The following is a 20,027-nucleotide window of genomic DNA, read 5'->3' on the forward strand; positions in this document are numbered from 1 at the left end:
TTGGCCGATTGTTTTGGAAACCAATCCATTCAAGTGGGGACCAACGCCTTTCAGGTTTGAGAATATGTGGTTGCAACATTCTAGTTTTAAGGAGAATTTTGGAAGATGGTGGAGAGAGTTTCAAGGAAATGGGTGGGAAGGACACAAGTTCATGAGGAAATTACAGTTCGTTAAAGCCAAATTGAAAGAGTGGAATAAGACTTCTTTTGGAGAGCTAAGTAAAAAGAAAAAAGATATATTATCTGTTTAGCTAACTTTGATTCCTTGGAGCAAGAAGGGGGACTATCCCATGAACTTTTAGTCCAAAGAGCTTTAAGAAAAGGGGAGCTAGAGGAGTTGATTTTGAGAGAAGAAATACATTGGAGACAAAAGCTAGGGTGAAATGGGTAAAAGAAGGGGATTGCAACTCAAAATTTTTTCATAAGGTGGCCAATGGCAGGCGAAATAGGAAATTTATCAAGGAGTTGGAGAATGAAAGTGGTCTAATGTTGAATAATCCAGAGAGTATAAAAGAGGAGATCCTAAGGTATTTCGAAAAGCTTTACGCGAGTCCTTCTGGAGAATCGTGGAGAGTGGAAGGCTTAGATTGGTTCCCTATTTCTGGTGAGAATGCGTCTAGATTGGAATCCCCCTTTACTGAAGAAGAGATTTATAAGGCCATTTTTCAGATGGATAGGGATAAGGCTCCTGGGCCGGATGGCTTTACCATTGCAGTGTTTCAAGACTGTTGGGAAGTGATAAAGGAGGATATAGTGAGAGTGTTTGCAGAATTCCATAGGAGCGGAATTATCAATCAGAGCACCAACGCTTCCTTTATAGTTTTGTTACCCAAAAAAAGCATGTCAAGGAGAATCTCAGACTTTAGACCCATTAGCTTGATCACTAGTCTTTACAAGATAATAGCCAAAGTGTTAGCAGGGCGACTAAGAGGGTACTTCACGAGACTATTCATTCCACTCAAGGAGCCTTCGTGCAAGGGAGACAAATTTTGGATGCAGTTCTCATAGCCAATGAGATAGTGGATGAGAAAAGAAGAATAGGGGAGGAAGGAGTTGTATTCAAAATTGACTTTGAAAAGGCCTATGACCATGTGAGTTGGGATTTTTTGGATCATGTGTTGGAGATGAAAGGGTTTAGTCTTAGATGGAGGAAATGGATGAGAGGTTGCTTATCCTCGGTTTCTTATGCAGTCCTAGTGAACGGTAATGCGAAAGGGTGGGTTAAGGCATCTAGAGGTTTAAGACAAGGCGACCCTTTATCACCTTTTTTGTTCACTATAGTGGCAGATGTATTGAGTAGGATGTTATTGAAAGTTGAGGAGAGAAACGTCTTGGAAGGATTCAGGGTGGTAGGAACAGAACAAGGGTATCCCATTTACAATTTGCAGATGATACCATTTTCTTCTCCAGTACCCGAGAAGAGGATATAATGACGCTTAAGAATGTTCTGCTAGTGTTTGGATATATTTCCGGTTTGAAAGTTAATCTTGACAAAAGCAACATCTATGGCATTAATATTGAACAGAATCACCTTTCTAGGCTGGCCGAGATGCTTGACTGCAAGGCTTCTGGGTGGCCTATACTTTACCTAGGTCTTCCTCTGGGAGGGAATCCTAAGGCGAGTGGCTTTTGGAATCCTGTGATTGAGAGGATATCAAGGAGATTAGATGGGTGGCAGAAGGCGTATTTATCTTTTGGAGGTAGGATAACTCTCATTCAATCTTGTCTAACCCATATGCCTTGTTACTTTCTCTCCCTTTTTAAGATTCCCGCCTCTGTGGCAGCAAAAATTGAGAGAATGCAAAGAGAATTTCTTTGGTCAGGCGTAGGGGAAGGCAAAAGAGACCATTTGGTTAATTGGGACGTTGTGTGCAAACCGAAGTCGAGAGGGGTTTGGGTTTCGGAAAGATTTCTATGAGGAATGTCGCTCTTTTAGGGAAGTGGTTGTGGAGATATCCTAGGGAGGGTTCTGCTCTGTGGCATCAGGTTATCTTAAGCATTTATGGTTCTCACTCCAATGGCTGGGATGTCAACAATATTGTTAGATGGTCTCATCGTTGTCCTTGGAAGGCCATTGCACTAGTCTTCCAAGAGTTTTTCAAATTTACTCGGTTTGTGGTAGGGGACGGGGATAGAATTCGGTTTTGGGATGACTTGTGGTGGGGGGATCAACCTTTGGGAATACAATATCCAAGATTACTTAGCGTAGTCACGGATAAAAATGTTCCTATTTCATCAATTCTCGGATATTCCCGTCCTTTCTCTTGGAATTTCAATTTTCGCCGAAATCTTACTGATCCTGAGATAGAAGATTTAGAAAGCCTTATGTGGTCTCTTGATCGTCTACACATATCTCCTTCGGTTCCAGATAAGAGATCATGGTCCTTATCTCCTTCAGGTCTTTTCACAGTCAAATCTTTCTTTCTGGCCTTATCCCAATATTCTGAGTCGCCTCCAGTGTTCCCTACTAAGTTTGTCTGGAATTCTCAAGTCCCTTTCAAAGTCAAGTCCTTTGTCTGGTTGGTGGCGCACAAGAAGGTTAATACTAATGACTTGCTACAATTGAGGAGACCCCACAAAGCACTTAGTCCCGACATATGTAAGTTGTGCATGAAGCATGGAGAAACAGTAGATCACCTTTTCCTCCATTGCTCTTTGACCAAGGGGTTGTGGCACGGATTATTTCAGTTAGCAAAGATGGATTGGGTTTCCCCAAGGAGCATATCTGACATGTTTTTTACTAATTTTAATGGTTTCGGATCTTCTAAGAGAGGGGTTGTTTTATGGCAAGACGCGTGCATCGCGTTAATGTGGGTGGTGTGGCGGGAAAGGAATGCAAGGATTTTTGAGGATAAAGCAAGGAATTCAGGGTATCTTTGGGATTCTATTCGTTTTTTGGCTTCTCTATGGGCTTTTTGTTCTAAGGTTTTTAAGGGGACACCTCTTAACGTGTTACAACTTGATTGGTTAGCGGTGTGTAAATAGGCCGTTAGTCTTTTTCTCGTTGTATTTCTTATATTTGATTACTTGTAGTCTTGTTTTCTTTGGTGGGAGGATTTCTCATCCTTCTAATTGTATCTTCTTTTTATCAATATATTCCGTTATCGTTTCCTATCAAAAAAAAATATTTGGCATGCTTGATGAGTGAGGATAGCAGAGGTCTGACATTATTTTACAGCAAGAGTAATTTGAACCTGAGTTGTTTGTGCACATACACATGGAAATGCACTCATGTGCACATATTCCTCTTTTGTATTCTAATACATGACAAAGATATTTCCTCCACATGTAGGTAATCTACAACTACAATCAGTGATACTGCTAATATGTGCTGTCTTCTTATGGTTGTTTTTCCTAATCATTGATATTTAGGAGGAAAAAAAAGAAGAGAATTTGGCATTACTTGCTTTTTCTTTTTCTTTCTATCTTTTGTCCTTTCTTTTTTTCTTTTTTGATCCAGCTAACACTTGTTACTGGATGTGTTTCAGGGACATGAGTTGACATTACGTGCCCTCTACAGACTATATGGTGAGGCAGAAGAAGAACGTGACTTCTTTTCTTCTACAAATGCTACTTCTGTATATGATATGTTTCTTCTCACTGTGGTATGAACTCTGTTTATTTTTTTACTTGTCCTTCTGCAAAAGATATATTCTAAGGAATCTCTTTCTGTGCAGGCAGAAACACTTAGAGATTCTTTTCCAGCTTCAGATAAATCACTAAGCAGATTGCTCGCTGAAGTTCCTTATTTGCCTAAGTCAGTTTTTAAATTGTTAGATTGCTTGTGTTCTCCTGGAAACAGCAGTAAAGATGAGAAGGAATTACTAAGTGGAGATCGAGTTACTCAAGGTCTCAGTGCTGTGTGGAACCTTATTTTGTTAAGGCCTCCAATTCGAGATGCCTGCTTGAAAATTGCCCTGCAGGTTTTCTTCTATTTATTATGAATCTCATTAGTTATAATGTCTGTATTATTCTATTTATTATTATCTTTGTCTTTTTTTTCTTATACTTCTCTGGCACTAGTAGTGACGAAAAAAATGACAGCAGGAACATCAAAGAAAAACTCATCTGTTGGTTTTGTAACTACCGATACAGTCGATAGTTTTGGCTAGAGGATATGGGGATGTGATTGAATTTTTTTTTTTTCACTTCTGATGGAGGAATAACAGGTTAATTGGATAATTGATATAGTGATATATTTTTTTTTAAAGAAGGGAAAATATTAATGTAAAATTGGTTTATAGCTAGGAAGACATTAAGAAAATTGCTTTATGTGTGAAAATAGCCTCTAATTACATTGCTTTTGGCTAGGCAATCAACAAGCTCATAGACCTCTCCCTAGCAGTTACTGGGGGATGATTGACCATCCTTTTCACTGTTAATGTGGTAAAATATTTGTTCCCATTCCATCTCTTGCTTGTCAATTAACAGCTTCAGTACCACGTTTTCTCAAAGATGGAAGATCTAAAATGGTTTGTAAAGCCTTAATACCTTTAAGTAATACAATCTTGTCCTCTCAGCTAAACTTCCAACTTCTTAGTACCTTAGATGTTTAGTGCGTGTGCTCTTTGTAGTTTGGCTTAGTCAGGGGTTGGTATATACTGACCCTTTACTGAGTTTCTTTTAACAAATTTCCTAAACCTGATACAAGGAATTGAGGCTAAATGGCTGTCTAACTTATTCCTTTTTGAATATGCAGTTCCTAAGATAAAATCAGGCAGTCAATAACAAGATAAAAGTAAATGTTGGAATATGAAGCAGGCTGGTAGATCCTATCATAAGTTTTATCATTGATTACATAGTTTCTCCAAGGTTGATAACTTTTCAGTTCTTGGTTTAACCTTTTGTGCAAGCAACATAAGGCCCAAAACTTGATATGCCCATCTCCCATGATGTGAAGTTAGCATTGATTCAACTTGACAATTTACATTTCATATCATAATGAACAGATGTTATTGTTTTTTTCTCTTATGTAGAAGAATAGTCCTGGTTACAGTTTGAAAAGTAACTTTTCTTTTTCTTATCTTTTTTCTTTGTTTGACTTTGATTTTTGTGTTTGACTTCTGAAAAGAGTGCAGTTCATCACTCGGAGGAAGTGCGTATGAAGGCCATACGTCTGGTATTCCATGCACAACTTAATATTGATGCAACAGAATTAGACTATTGGTATAGTCTGAGTTACCTTTTTGGGTGTTGCTTCATTTTTCAGGTGGCAAACAAGCTCTATCCTTTGTCATCTGTTGCTCAACAAATAGAGGATTTTGCGAATGAAATGCTGCTCTCTGTTATTAATGGGGCTCATGCTACAGACAGAACTGAGACTGAAGGATCAAGTACTGAATTACAGAAGGTATTTACTTTGTGCTTTCATAAAATTTGTGTAACAACCCTACCTTCCCTTCTCCCATTTGCAAGAAAATGGCAGTGAAGTTTAATTTAAGGCCGATTGAAATGTTCATATTATTATGTTTTCCTTTCACTGTTAGATGTTTTGTTTATCAATTGTTCATTTGACTAATTAATGTCAGGTTATAAATAGCACCTAGTCAGAAATTGTGGTTTTTGAGTTCTCTTGTAGAATCCTATTATTAAATGTTTTTCCCTTTTTATGTTTGATTTTTTCTTTTCCATTTGTGTGTGTGTGTGCGTGTGTGTGTTTTGTTTTGATTTTGTTCTCTCCCTCCCACCCTCCCTAACCCCAATCCCCCATGTCTCACTGTGGATGGGGGGTTTTGTGTACTAGAACTGCAGTGTTCCTAGATACAACAAATTTTAGGTATTGATTCATAGTTTTAAATTCTGTATAAATCCTATTCATTAGTCACATGCTAACTGATGCATATTGATGTTGGCATGTTGCAATACTTATTTTGCTACGTTAAGATATAATATTTATGAGGATCATCCCTGACATTGATTTATTCCCTCTCCGCATTTAGTTTGTGCCCTTCAGATGCCATTTATAATTGCTGCTTCATCTCAGTATGATCCAAACTATCCATGGTCGCTGCCTGGATTTGAAGTTAAATAGTAAATGGTTCAAGAAGATTCAAAAAGTGATGTAAAAGCTGATGAAAACAAGTTCTAAATTTGAAACAGTGAATATAAATGCTTGAGTTAAATAGGACAGTGTGCTTTGTATACTTCCTATGTACATAGCTAGTACTCCTTTTTTGTTAAGTGCCTTATAATAATTTTTTTTTGCCTATACCACCAAGAGAGGGAGAGAGAGAGAAAAGAAAAAGTAAGGGATTTGAAGCTGTAGTTTTTACCTTGAACTGTTGGGTAGCAGGTTAACATACTGTTGAGATGTCAATATGTTGATGATCTCCAGTATATAACCTTATATATCCATCCTCTTTGGTCAATTCAATTATTAGATTGCCCTTCCCTCACTCTCACCCTATTTGGGCCCTTAACTCACCAACAAAATATTTTTCGGAAGGCATGACAGGTGAGCATCTGTGGGGAGTTGAACTCCTAATTCCTGATTTGGAGGACATCTATTGATATTAACTGAACTCAACTTACAAAATATATACCTATCAAGATAAAAAAAAAGGAGACTTGCAGTATATCCATTAACATCTTTATTTTTTGTTTCTGTGTATTTTAATGTTTTAACCTTTGACATTGTCATGTTTCAAAACATAGATGAAAACTTGGTTTATTCTTGTATGTCTATTATTCTCTTGGATGTATTTTAGACCCTTGAAGGACTGGCCTTCAAATGAATCAGAATCATGTTGTTTCCTGCTCTGGGAGTCCAACCCAAAGGGCTATTTTGTGATAACTGAGATGATCATTGATTAAAAATGTGGCAAAGTCCTAAATTCCAAATATGATTCAATCATTTTCCATGAGTAAGAATATGTGACTGAGAGAAAAAAAAAAAGAAAAAAAAAAGGAGGATAATTTCTATTTAAATGACCTCTGCATGAACTGATAGTGGATCTATCTAAAACTTGATACTACATCTGAATGCTAACGTCATTCCCTTCTTTTAAATTCTTAATAAAGGGATGTAGAGATATTTGATAAAGCAGTAATTTGATAATTTTTTCTCTCAGAAATGAGAAAGATTAGTGTGGCTTAATGATTTTTATTTTCTTTCTCTAGAGAGCTGACTCTTGATGAGCGTCCCTAGGTTTTGAATAAATTTGTGCAAAGCAACATTTTCATGATGCGCATACTTTATGCTGTGAGCTTCCTTTTGGTATAGATATGAAAAGTGGCAGTAGTGGGACTTGATTTTGAAAAATGCAGTTGTGTTTGGATTTTTATTTTTACAGGATTCCAATCTGGAAAAATCTTCAGATGAACATTCATCAGGCAGTGCAATTGCCAAGGAGATAGCCTCTGATACTCAACAATCATGCACATCTCAGACCATATCATCCTCTTCAATTTCTGAGGCACAACGGTGCATGTCATTATATTTTGCCCTGTGCACAAAGGTCTACCTTATTTTATTTTCAATATAACTTATTGTCGCCTTTCCAACTTCTCAACATACATCATGAGGCTAATGCCCTATACATGATTAGTTAACTTACTACTGCAGAAGCATTCCCTTTTCCGCCAAATATTTGTTATCTACAAGAGCACATCAAAGGCAGTAAAACAGGTTCAGTTCATTTCTGGCCTCTGGTTATCTTATTTAGACATCCAACATTCTTGCTATGAGCTTGTTTTTCTAATCATTTGCATGGTGCAGGCAGTTCATCGCCATATTCCAATTCTAGTTCGCACTATAGGCTCGTCACCAGAGCTTCTGGAAATTATTTCAGATCCACCGCCTGGAAGCAAGAACCTTCTAACTCAGGTTTTGATAATTATATATTTTACTAGATGAATGCAAAAGATTCAAGTAACTAAACCCAGTTTTGCTTCTCCTTGTGGTAGGTTTTACGCACACTGACAGATGGGGCAGTTCCTTCTCCAGAATTAATATTTACCATTAGAAAGTTATACGATTCAAAAGTAAAGGTATAGCATCTTATTTTCTTTATAATTGAAACAAAAGAACTAACTTTGTTAATATATGTTTGGTGTTGATTGATTGCAGGATATAGAGATTTTGATTCCGATATTATCATTTCTACCAAAAGATGAGGTTTTTCGCATTCCTCTTTTAGGTTTCTTATTTTTACATCATTATCCCTTTCTTTGTTGCCATACCATATATCTGTGCCTGTTGTCTGTTAAACTTTCTATAATGAAATTCTATTTATGTAATTATAATGTCATGTGTACCTAGACATTTGACAATCTGTTGGTGACTGTTTCAGAAGTCATTCTGTCCTTTCTGACTTAATATTTCAGAATTATTGCAATGCTTGTTTTCAAGCCCTTTCTAGGGTTTAGATGTGATATATATATATATATTTTTTTTTTTTGCAAAACCTACGTAATTCTTCTGAGCTATTAGTTTATATTGTGAATTCAGAACACTAAATATCTTCGAATTGCCTAAAGTATATTGAGTTCTTATTTTGCTTTGATTGGATAAGCTTGGATACCACCATTTTGTCAATCTCCTGCTTACACAATTTTGTCAATTTTGCACTGCATTGAACAAGAATTTTATATAAGGACCCTACCATGGTAAGAAATGTATGGTAGCCATTGTAGGTTGTGTTATGTTAGAGAGGCGTTTTAATTTTACATCATGCCAAGAATTCATGTTATTTTAGATTTCCCTCCCATCCAAAATTCTTTATCTAGGATTATTAGCACTGGATCGCTTCTTCTTAAAGAATGTCCATCATATTTGATGTAGGACAATCCTAAGATAGTTGTCTATATGATCAAATAGGGTGGGTTAGAGCTATGATGTTTTAGGATTAAAGGAGGGGAACAAGAATAAAATTATAGCACTGGGGAAAAGTTAAATGAGGTTAGAAAAACAATATAGAGAAGAAAGATTGAAAGCCTTGGAGCTTGTTTTGCAGTGTTTTTGAAAACAATTCTTGAAAAACGATTTTTGTGGATAATTCTTAAAAACAATTCTCAATTGTTTTCTGGAATAAGATTCTATTTGGGAAAGCAAATATGAAAAATAGTTTTCTCAGCTTATTCTCCACAGGAGTGTTATGCACTTATGTGCAATGTAAAAATTTTCAAAGTATTCTCTATACTTTCAATGGTTTCTCATAACACATAAAAATGAAATAGAAAAAAAAATGAAAGAAAGAAAGAAAGAAAGAAAAATCTGAAACCACCTCAAATTTGTCTTATATATATATATTAACAAATTTTTAAAAACCATTTCCAGTAAAAAAAATTGCCAAACACATTTTTTAAGTTAAGAGTAGAAAACTATTTTCAAGATCAGTTTCTGAACAAATCCTTAAAGTTTCCCTTAGCCTACTAGGAGTCTCACCTAGAGGAAAATTGATGAATTATCACCATTGAAAATTCAAGGTATGCAAAAAAACATAATATTATTCCTCATCAGTTTTGTTTTACAACAATTAGCATTATTTATAGGCTTTCAAAAATCCTAAAAATGGAATAAAAGCATAAACATAGAAACTAAATTGATATAGTAACTTATTAGAACTCTTAATTCCTTCATCAAATTATTAAATCTTCTAAATAAAAAAATTATTAAAAAAATAAAAACTTCTTTTTAAATTTAGAAACTTAATATATAAATTTCTTGTAGTAAGAGTCTCTAATAAAGAAGACTTTTAGAATTTCTTTTAAGGAGAAATTCCCAATAAAAAACTTTCACTAAATGAAACTCAAATACTAACTAATAACTAATTATGAATTTAGAGAACCAAAAAAACTGAAAAATACCTAAATGCTCTTGATAGAGTAATTTAGAAACTTTTTTATTTCGTTCCATTTCTTTCTTGAGTAGATTTTGGAGATTTGACTCCATAAATTTTTTTGGAATTGCTGGTTTAATGTGCATCATACTCGAATGAGGTACATCACATCCATAGTGATAGTCATTATAAATCTACACAAATGAAATTTATAAGGAAAAAGAAGTGTCTATAAATCCTTACATGTAGATTCACGTAAGGAAGAGATAAAGAGATAAAGCGGGAAATAGTTATATCCATGTAATAAGTATAATTAGAAAAAAAAAATTAAAGAAAGAGAAAACATTATAAGCTAAATAGCGGTATTCAATGCAATAAAAGTGTCTCTGACATGGATCTCACACCTGTACCAGTGTTGTTTCGTGTCAACATGGGTATTTCGGTTGAAATTAACATGTCCATGTATAACAAGTATCTATTATGCGTTTTGTAAGGCATGATTATTTTCTTCCTAAGTGTGATTGCTTATGAAGTTTGAAGTGTGGAGAAAGTAAGCTCAGGTGAAAAGGATTCAGAAACTCAGAACACAGAGGATTTTTTGAAATATCGCCCAAACCCAGACATGCTGATTAGCAAGACAGATATGACTTCTGAGGCAAATAAAGATGTATTATTGTTCTATCTTGAAGGAGACTGATCTGTGCTAATGAAGAAATAGAGAGAAAGAAGAAACAATCTCCATCTATGACAAGGGAAAACAAGATGAACGAAGGTCCAAGGGGTGGAAGAAGATGGTTTGCTGTGGAGTCTAAATCTTTTGAGCTTTTGATTGATGATGTAGGAGGAAATTCGAGAGGGTGCATTTGGGAGAGATGCAGAGGACTAACCTCTTGGATCAGATTTGGGGATGCAAGCCTTAGTTGTTTGTTGGCTGGAGTTGAGACTTGCTGTAGAGGTAGTGATGATAGAAGCGGTCCCTTGTTTGGGAGGAGGAGGGAAGGAAGTATAGTTTGGAGCGTTGTTCAAATGAGGTGGGAAGATTTATCCTTTGCTTTGTTCGTGATATAGAGGCAAAACGCTTTTGCCTAATTTTTCTAGAAGGGAAGGGGTTGTTTGGTGGTGGGAATATTTTGGTAGAGAAGTTGAGAGGGGTTGGGGTAGTTCCCACTGGAGGTTTTAAGGATCCTCTTTCCATTGAGGTGCTTATGAAGGAAAAAGAACTAATACCAAGGACCTATGCAGATGTTGCAAAATAAAAAACGGGTAGGTTAGGAGATAAGGTTTGATTGGAGTTGGGAAGGAGGAAGATGCATGGAAGACTAGAGCAGTTGGATCGCTGTTTAGTGGGTAGATGGGAAAATGTTTCGATCCCTTCCCCTGAGTTGGATTTTCTGAAAAATTGGGTTGTTCAAGCTTGGCTCCTCAAAGGGAGGTTGAACATAGTTGTGTTGGGAAGAGGACTCTTGCTTTTTGAGTTTTAGTTGTTAAGTGAGGCCGAGCGTGTTCTTGCTAGAGAGAAGAGAAGGGTGAAAGACAATGTCTTATTTATGGAAAAATGGTACCCGGAGGTGGGGTGCTTTTGTACTGGAACGAACGTAAACGAGGCTTGGGTGAGAGTGCTGGGTCTTCCTCTTCACTTTTGGAGCCGCGAGGTGTTTACATTGATAGGTGATGGTTGTGGTGGTTTCATAGCAGTGGACGAAAACACAGATTCTATGGCAGAGTTGCAATGGGCTAGAATTTTGGTGAAGGTGGTTGGTAGGGACTTACCTACCTCTGTTCAGATTGGGGTTGGGGCAAGGTGTTTCTTAGTCCATTTGTGGTGGGAATCCCTGCCTTGGTTCTCTCAAGTGGTGTTGGTGGGAAGTATTCTTGGGGAGGGGGTTCTAGTGGATGAAGAAGAAGCAGGGGGAAGACCACGTGTCGCGTGTAGTGGAAGAGTGTTGGAGAAGGAGGTGCAGTCCAAGGTGCAGACTGGAGTACAAGTTGTGCCGCCTTGTGGAAGTTCTTCAAAAAGCGCTACAGGCTTTTCCTCTGACTACTCTGCAGGGGGGTCTAGTCCTGAGGTAATTGATGGAGAAGAAAGCCTAAGGAATAGGGGTCAAGGTGCAAGGGGTGTAGCCAAAGTAGGTGGCCATGGTTTTGGGCCTGATCTTTGGGAGGCCCAGAATAGAAGTGGGCTAGGGGAGGGTTTTCACGAGACTGCTCTAGTGGAGGCCCCGTTGCAAGGTATGGATAGTGAGCCAAGGCCCATCTTCTTAAAAGAATGGGTGGTGGGTTGTGAAGAGAGGCCCTTTTTCCTGAAGGGTTCTTTAGTGGGCTGCTAGGGGTTCTCCGAAATGGGCTTCGGGCCTGGAGTAGGGGGCTTAAAAGGAGATAGGGCTCTTTTCTCTTCGGTGGTGGCGGAGATGGGCTTTCAGAGGAGGACTTGCGCGCTCAAGTTAGAGGATAAGGGGCTCGCTTGCTTTCTCGGAGGGGCTATGAGGGAATCAGAGTCTCTTACGATGAACGCTAGAGTGAAGATCACTGATGAAGCGTTGGCAACTGAGGCATCCAGGTACGATTCCTTTCCCGCTGTCTTTGGGGGGGATCAGGACTTCTTCTCTTCTTCTCCTTCCTCTAGGTTTGATCGGGCTTTGGTGGTGGGGGATTTTTCTAGCTCGGGAGGGGTGGACACCATTGAAGGAGTCGGTTTTCAGGCTCTGTTGTGTGTTGTGTTGACTGATGGAAGTCCGTGGGTGATGGAAACATAAGGGGGAAAGTCTTTGGTTGAGATTAGAGTAAGGGAAGAAGTTGATGAGCCCGAGTTTGATGAGGCACGACAGAAAAGGGAGGTTTCTGGCAATAGTTGGGATGATAGTAGTTTGACAAAGTTTAGCAAATCTTTGGGGTTTATGACAGAAGGTGTTGAAGGGGAAATCTTAAAATTGCTTCTAAGATTGAAAAACAGAAGAGACCAAGGTAAGAATAGGGGAACTTTAGGGACGACTAGGTTTGATCGAGAAGTAAAAAAGTTAGAATGTTCGATTAATTATGATGGAGTGAGCAAGAAGAATGGTACAAACAGAAGATGAGGGGATAGAGCTCTGTGTTTTAAATGAAGATTAAGATCTTATCTTGGAATGTTTGAGGGGTAAATGACAGAAATAAGAGGAAAATAATTAAAGCCTTAATAAGTTCCGAAAAAGTGGATTTGGTCTATCTGCAGGAGACTAAAATGACAGAGATGTCTTTAGGGGTGGTGCGAAGTCTAGGAGTGGGGAGCCTTGAATGCTAGGGGTGCAACTGGAGGGGTGGTAGTTTTTTGGGATAACAGAGTGTTGGAGCTGGTAGGAATGGAGGTGGGTCTTTTCTCCATTTCCTGTCGGTTCAAAAATTGTGAAGATGGTTTCGTATGGATTTTTTCAAGAGTGTATGGTCCTACTATGAAAAGATTTAGAGAATTTTTTTGGGAAGAGTTGGGGGCCATTCGCGGGCTTTGGAATGACCCTTGGTGCATTGGAGGACTCTTCAATATGATTAGATTTCCAGATGAGCATAGAAGAAGAGGGAGGGTGTCTCCATCAATGAGAAGATTCTCGGAGGTGATCGATAATCTGGATTGAGGGATCTCCCTCTTCAGGGGGGCCCGTTTACTTGAGTGGTTGGTTGAACAGCCAAGCCATGTCAAGATTGGATCAATTTTTGGTGTAGGAGGACTGGGAGGGCCATTTCAGTGGGGTGGTGCAATGTACTCTTCCCAGACTAGTGTCTAATCACTTTCCCATCCTGTTGGATGGGGGAGGGGTGAGGAGGGGGCCAACCCCTTTTCGGTTTGAAAATATGTGGTTGAAGGAGGAGGGTTTTTAAGGATCTGCTGAAGGGATGGTGGCAAGGTTTAAGTTTTAGTGGATCCTTTAGCTTCTTCCTTGCAGAGAAATTAAAGGCTCTGAAGGCTATTTTAAAAATTTGGAACAAGGATGTTTTTGGGAAGGCGGAGGTGAATAAGAGATTGGCCTTGGACAAAGTGGCTCTCTGGGATGCTCAGGAGAAGTTGCGTTCTTTATCTTTGGAGGAGCTGGAAGCTAGAAAGGAAGCAAAGGGGGATTATAAGAAATGGGCTCTTATGGAGGAGATTTCTTAGAGACAAAAATCAAGAGAAGCATGGTTGAGGGAGGGTTATAGAAATACGGGCTTCTTTCATAGGATGGCCAACTCCCATAGAAGGAGAAATTGTTTGTCTAAGATTAAAATAAATGGAACGTGGTTAATAGAAGAGTAGGATATTAAGGGGGGTGTGGTCAGTGCTTTCAAGGACCTTTTGACAGATTATGGTGATTGGCATCCAACTTTGGAAGGTTTGAAATTTGATAGAATTGACGTTGAGGAAGCAGCTAGATTGGAGGAGGTATTTACAGAGGAAGAGGTTTTTTCCGTTCTCTCAGATTTGAACGGGGATAAGGCTCTTGGTCCAGATGGATTCTCTCTAAGTTTCTGGTAGTTCAACTGGGATTTTGTGAACGAAGAGGTTATGGGTTTTTTGAAAGAGTTCCATGAGCATTGTAGATTTGTAAGGAGTTTGAATTCCACTTTCCTGGTTCTAATCCCAAAAAATCCGGGCATGGAGGACCTTAGAGATTTTAGAATGATTAGTTTGGTGGGAGGCTTGTATAAATTGTTGGCAAAAGTGCTAGTTAATAGGCTTAAGAAGGTAGTGGGAAAGGTGGTGTCTTCAGCTCAAAACGCTTTCGTTGAAGGAAGACAAATTCTTGATACTGCCTTAATTGCCAATGAGGCAATAGACTCTTTGTTGAAACGGAATGAGAGTGGGGTGTTGTGCAAGTTGGATATAGAGAACGCATATGATCAGTTAAACTGGCATTTTTTGTTGTTTGTGATGCAAAGAATGGGTTTTGGGGAGAAGTGGATTGGTTGGATTTCCTGGTGCATTTTCACAACAACGTTTTTTGTTTTGATCAATGGCACCCTGACGGGATTCTTCAACAGTTCAAGGGGGCTGCGTTAGGGGGATCCACTTTCTCCCTACTTATTTGTGATCAGGATGGAGGCTCTTAGTAGGCTCATCTTTAGAGCAGTGAGGGAGGGAGGGTATCTTTCAGGCTGCAAGATAAAGGAAAGAAGTGGTGATGAGGTTTTGGTCTCTCATTTGCTGTTCGCTGATGATACATTAGTCTTTTGTGAAGCTTCCCAAGATCAGATGGCTTACTTAAGTTGGTTGTTGATGTGGTTTGAAGCCATCTCAGGTTTGAGAATCAACTTGGATAAGAGTGAAATTTTGCCGATGGGGAGAGTAGAGAATCTGGAGGTCTTGGCTCTTGAGGTTGGTTGTAAAGTGGGAAGGCTACCAACTTCTTACTCGGGGCTTCCTTTGGGTGCGCATCATAAGTCCGTGGTTGTTTGGGATGGGGTGGAAGAGAGTTTTCGGAAAAGGCTTGCCATGTGGAAAGGACAATTTATCTCTAAAGGAGGGAGAATCACCTTAATGCAAAGCACACTGTCTAATATGCCCATCTATTTGATGTCCTTGTTGTGGATCCCAAGAGTGGTTAGTTTAAGATTGGAAAAGATTCAAAAGGGATTTTTTGTGGGGAGGGGGTGCTTTGGAGAGGAAGTCTCATCTAGTAAAGTGGGATACCGTATGTTTGGACAAAAAGAAGGGTGGTTTGGGAGTTAGATGACTTTCTACTCTCAATAGGCCCTGTTATGTAAGTGGAACTGGTGCTTTGCGAATGAAAGATAGACTCTTTGGAGGAATGTCATTAGTAGGAAGTTTGGGGAGGAAGAAGGGGGTTGGTATACTAGAGAAGTTAGGGAGGGTATTGGAGTAGGCTTATGGAAGGAAATAAGGAAGGAAGGGTCTCTTTTGCAAAACAAAGTTGTATTTTCTATGGGGGATGGTAGAAAGGTGAAATTTTGGAAAGATAATTGGTGTGGGAACTTCGCTCTTTGTAATTCTTTTCCCTCTTTGTATGCATTTGCGTCTTATAAAGAGGCTTGGTTAGTGGAGTTGTGGGACTCTTTGGGAGAGGAAGGGGTTTGGAGCCCTAGGTTCTCTAGACCCTTCAATGACTGGGAGGTGGAGAGATTACTTTTGACAATCCGGGGAAGGAGGCTTAATCCTCATTTGGAAGATAGAGTGCTGTGGAAAGAGACTAAGGATGGGATTTTCTCAGTTAAATCTCTTTATAGTGCTCTAGTTTCAAGAAGTGTTGTTCAGTTTCCTAATAGCATTATTTGGAGTCCGTGTGTTCCTACCAAAGTTGGTTTTTTTGCTTGGGAAGCCTCTTGGGGTAAGGTGTTAACTTTGGATCAACTTAAAAAGTGGGGGTGGATTTTAGCTAATAGATGCTTCCTTTATTATGTGGAAGAAGAGTCTATTGATCATATTCTTATTCATTGCACTAAGGCAAGAGTTTTATGGGAGTTATTGTTTGCTCTTTTTGGAGTTACTTGGGTTCTTCCTTTTTCGGTTAGAGATACCCTTCTTGGTTGCTGTGGTTTTAATATGGACAAGAAGTGTAGAAATGTGTGGAAGGCAGCCCCTTTGTGTCTTTTTTGGGCGGTTTGGAAGGAAAGAAATATGATTGCTTTTGAAAATGAGGAGCTTTCGATTCATAGGTTGAAAATTTCTTTTGTATGTAATCTTTGGTTTTGGACTAAGTCGGTTGTAAATGAAGGTCCTCTTCCTTTATTCAGTTTTTTTGATTGGTTGGGTTCTAGATGAGGGCTGGTGATATTTGTTTCCCCTCTTCTTTTGTTCGTGCCTTCTGGCACCTCTTGTATACCCCCTATATGCTTTTGGGTTAGCCTTAAGGTACCCTTTTTCTAATATATTTCTTTCTCTGTGTTTTTACTTATAAAAAAAAAAGTGTGATTGCCAAGGTTTTTTTTTTTTTTTGACTTTTTTTTTCTTTTCATTTTTAACCCTTTCATTTCGGTCTATAATTCAAGATATTTTTGTAGTGCTGAAAATCTAAGTGCATGTCTAGTAACTTTTTCGAAAATGGTTTTCAAAAATTAGTTTCCAAGAATAGTTTTGAGAACAATTTTCAAAAACAATTCTTGTGAATAGTTCTTAAAAACAATTCTTAATTATTTTAAGAACAAAAATCTGTTTGTGAACTCAAATAAGAAAAATGGTTTTATCCACTCATTATTCATGAAGGTATTATGCACTTATGTACAATGCAAAATTCCCAAATTTCAATTGTTTTTCAGAATGCTCTACCAAAAAAAACAAAACTGAAGACAGCACATAATTGTTCTAAAAAACATGTTTTTAGAATAAATTCTCAAAAAACTATTTTCTATCAAAAATTTGCCAAGCATGGTTTTTGAGTTAAAAATTCTAAAGACTACTGAGTTCCCAAACTGGCCTTAAGATCCTATGGCATGTATTTTTGTAATCTTAGTTGATAATGTATACAGGTGAGAAGGTGTAGAGAAGTCTAGTTAGACAAACCTAAACCTCTCTAAAATTTCTCTTTCTCCTTTCTCCTCATCTTTTTCCTAGCCTTAGTCCTAATCTCACAAGTTTTACTTCTAACTCGATATCAAAGTACCAATCAATCCTAGAGTTTATTGTAAATTGGATAGATCATTTCTAAAATATAATAACAAAATAAAAATATTCTGAAATTTCTGTGGTTGAACAGATTGATTTTTCTGTTAGTGGTAGTGCCATTTGCCCATTTATTTGAGGCCATTTAGTTGAACTTTTATATATCTCTATGATTTTTATGAATTTCAATCATGTTTTTGTTCTGAAATTTGAGGAGAAATGATCCCATTGACAACATGATGATAGACTAATGAATCCTTCGTTTAAGGTTAGGCATCATTTGCTTTACTCGTTGGAATTAAGTTTTTCTAAGTTGGGGAGAATGGTGGGTAACAATATTCAGCAGGAATAATTTATTTTATTAGAAGTGATTTAGTAGTTTTTTTGGGGTCAATTTTCTCGTTGTTTTACTTTCTAATTTGATTTAAAAGAGAGTCATGTTCCTACTTTAGTCTTACTAGGAAAAGAAGTTCCACGAGTCTATATAAACTTATGTAAATTTTAATGAATAGAACTTATTATGAAGAACTAGGTAGCTTCTTAAGGTGTGATGGCCTTCTCTAGGTATGATTGCCTAGGAATCTTGGTGTGATTGCCAAGATCTATTTTTGTCGTTTCATTTTACTTATGTATGATTGCTTAGGAAACTTTAGGTGTAATTGCATAGAAACCTTTGTGTGGTTGCCATGGGTCTGTCTTTTCTTTTCTTTCTTTTTCTTGTATCTTCTTAGATCCATCATCTCATTATACAACAAAAGGAATTTTTAAATAGTGCTGGATTTTTTTTATGGTTCTGTATCAAAGTTATTTTTTCTTCTATTTTTGCAACTTTACATTTTTCTTGCTCTTTTAGTCTTTTTCTGCTTTAGCTTTCATTATGCATTGCTTTGTCATCAATTTTAGTTTTCTGCTCTAGTGTTTGTTCCTTGCTGTGAAGGATTTTAATAGCTTGTTTTTTTAGGTTTTTCTGATCTTTCCTCACCTTGTAAATCTTCCACTGGAAAAGTTCCAAGCGATACTTGTTCATACACTTCAGGTATTTTTCTTTCCAAGGTTCTCCTAGATACCATTGATATTCTCTAGTATTTGGTGATTGCTCTAATCATCTAATCAGTATATTTGTGGGAGCATTATAGATTACATATGCAGATTGTGGCATCTCTTAGAATTGTCTAAGAAAGAGTGTATTTCTTGACTCCGGTTTGAGTTAAACAGTGCATCTTAGAATGTAAACTTTCAGGCTCTGAACATTTGTAATCTTGCATTCCCATTTTGAACTTCTAGCACTTGCATTTGATATTACTAATGCCATGCCTTTCATATCTGTTGCTTTCCTGGTTTATCTATGTAATTGTTTCATCTAGAGCTTTATCTCAAACTTCCCTTTCTTTTTAGCTGTCTTAAATTCATTTTAGCAATTGACCTTTTTATTCATAACATTATATTTATCACAAACAGTTTATTGGTTGCTAAATGAAGCTGAAGTCCTCTGTTGAAAGGGCGAGGCTGGAGGAGCCTCTTTCTGAGCAGGAGGTTTCCAAGGCTCTTAAGGGCTTTAGTGGGGATAAAGTGCTTGGGCCTGATGGTTTTTCTATGGCTTTTTGACAATCCTCATGGGGGTTTGTGAAGGAGGAGGTCATGGGGTTTTTCAGGGAGTTTCATGATCACAATTGTTTTATCAGAAGAATGCAACTTTCCTAGTCTTGATCCCAAAAAAGGGGGTGTGGAAGATTTAAGGGATTTCAAGCCAATTAGTTTGGTGGGAGGGCTGTACAAGTGGCTGGCTAAAGTGTTAGTCAATAGGTTAAAGCTGGTAGTGGGTAAGGTGGTCTCCAAGGCCCAAAATGCCTTTGTGGAGGGTAGACAAATTCTGGATGCTGCCCTTGTTGCTAATGAAGTCATAGATTTGATTTTGAAGAGTAATGAGGGGGCGGTGTTGTGCAAGCTTGATATAGAAAAGGCGTATGATCATGTAGATTGGTCCTTGCTTTCAGTTATGGATATGATGGGTTTTGGGGAGATATGACTCTGGTGAATGCAGTGGTGCATCTCTACAACGAGTTTTTCCGTTTTGGTTAACGAGACTTCCTCAGGATTCTTCCAAAGTTCTAGAGGTTTAAGGCAGGGAGACCCACTCTCACTGTACTTATTTGTGATTGCCATGGAGGCACTTAGCTGCATTCTAAGGAGAGCTGTAAGTGGGGGTTTTTTGTCAACTTGTAAGGTGAGGGTTAGAGGGGGTGAAGGGGCTCATGTGTCCCACTTATTATTCGTCGATGATACTTTGGTTTTCTATGGGGCTTCTCAAGATCAGATGAAGTATTTAAGTTGGACTCTAATGTGGTTTGAGGCCATTTCGGGGTTGAGAATTAATTTGGATAAAAGTGAGTTAACCCCATGGGATGTGTGGAAAATGTGGAGGCTTTGGCTGCAGAACTTGGTTGTAAGGTTGAGAGTCTCCCCTCTTATTTGGGATTGCCTTTGGGAGCTCCTTTTAAGTCCATCATTGCATGGGATGGAGTGGAGGAGAGGTTTTGAAAGAGACTAGCAATGTGGAAGAGACAATACATCTCTAAAGGAGGGAGGCTCACTTTGATTTGGAGTACTTTGGCTAACTTGCCCATTTATTTCATGTTTGTGCTTACTTTGCCTAGGACGGTCAAATCGAGGTTGAAGCAAATTCAAAGA

General features: G+C 38.1%; 1 protein-coding gene across 2 annotated transcripts in view; it reads left to right on the forward strand.

Annotated features, from left to right (window-relative positions):
* Positions 1-20,027, forward strand: part of LOC117920242 — a 46,989-nt gene that overhangs the window by 18,882 nt on the left and 8,080 nt on the right. For both annotated transcript variants that reach the window (XR_004652222.1, XM_034837666.1), the window contains exons 11-20: positions 3,488-3,604; positions 3,677-3,922; positions 5,071-5,118; positions 5,209-5,349; positions 7,292-7,456; positions 7,564-7,626; positions 7,717-7,824; positions 7,905-7,988; positions 8,068-8,115; positions 18,301-18,375. Coding sequence is in view for 1 of the 2 variants with exons in the window: in XM_034837666.1 (XP_034693557.1) it covers positions 3,488-3,604; positions 3,677-3,922; positions 5,071-5,118; positions 5,209-5,349; positions 7,292-7,456; positions 7,564-7,626; positions 7,717-7,824; positions 7,905-7,988; positions 8,068-8,115; positions 18,301-18,375 (1,095 nt within the window). In the remaining variant the exon portion in view is untranslated. The remainder of the gene's footprint in view (positions 1-3,487; positions 3,605-3,676; positions 3,923-5,070; positions 5,119-5,208; positions 5,350-7,291; positions 7,457-7,563; positions 7,627-7,716; positions 7,825-7,904; positions 7,989-8,067; positions 8,116-18,300; positions 18,376-20,027) is intronic.

Source organism: Vitis riparia, chromosome 8, assembly GCF_004353265.1.
Source record: "Vitis riparia cultivar Riparia Gloire de Montpellier isolate 1030 chromosome 8, EGFV_Vit.rip_1.0, whole genome shotgun sequence".
Taxonomy (NCBI): domain Eukaryota; kingdom Viridiplantae; phylum Streptophyta; class Magnoliopsida; order Vitales; family Vitaceae; genus Vitis; species Vitis riparia.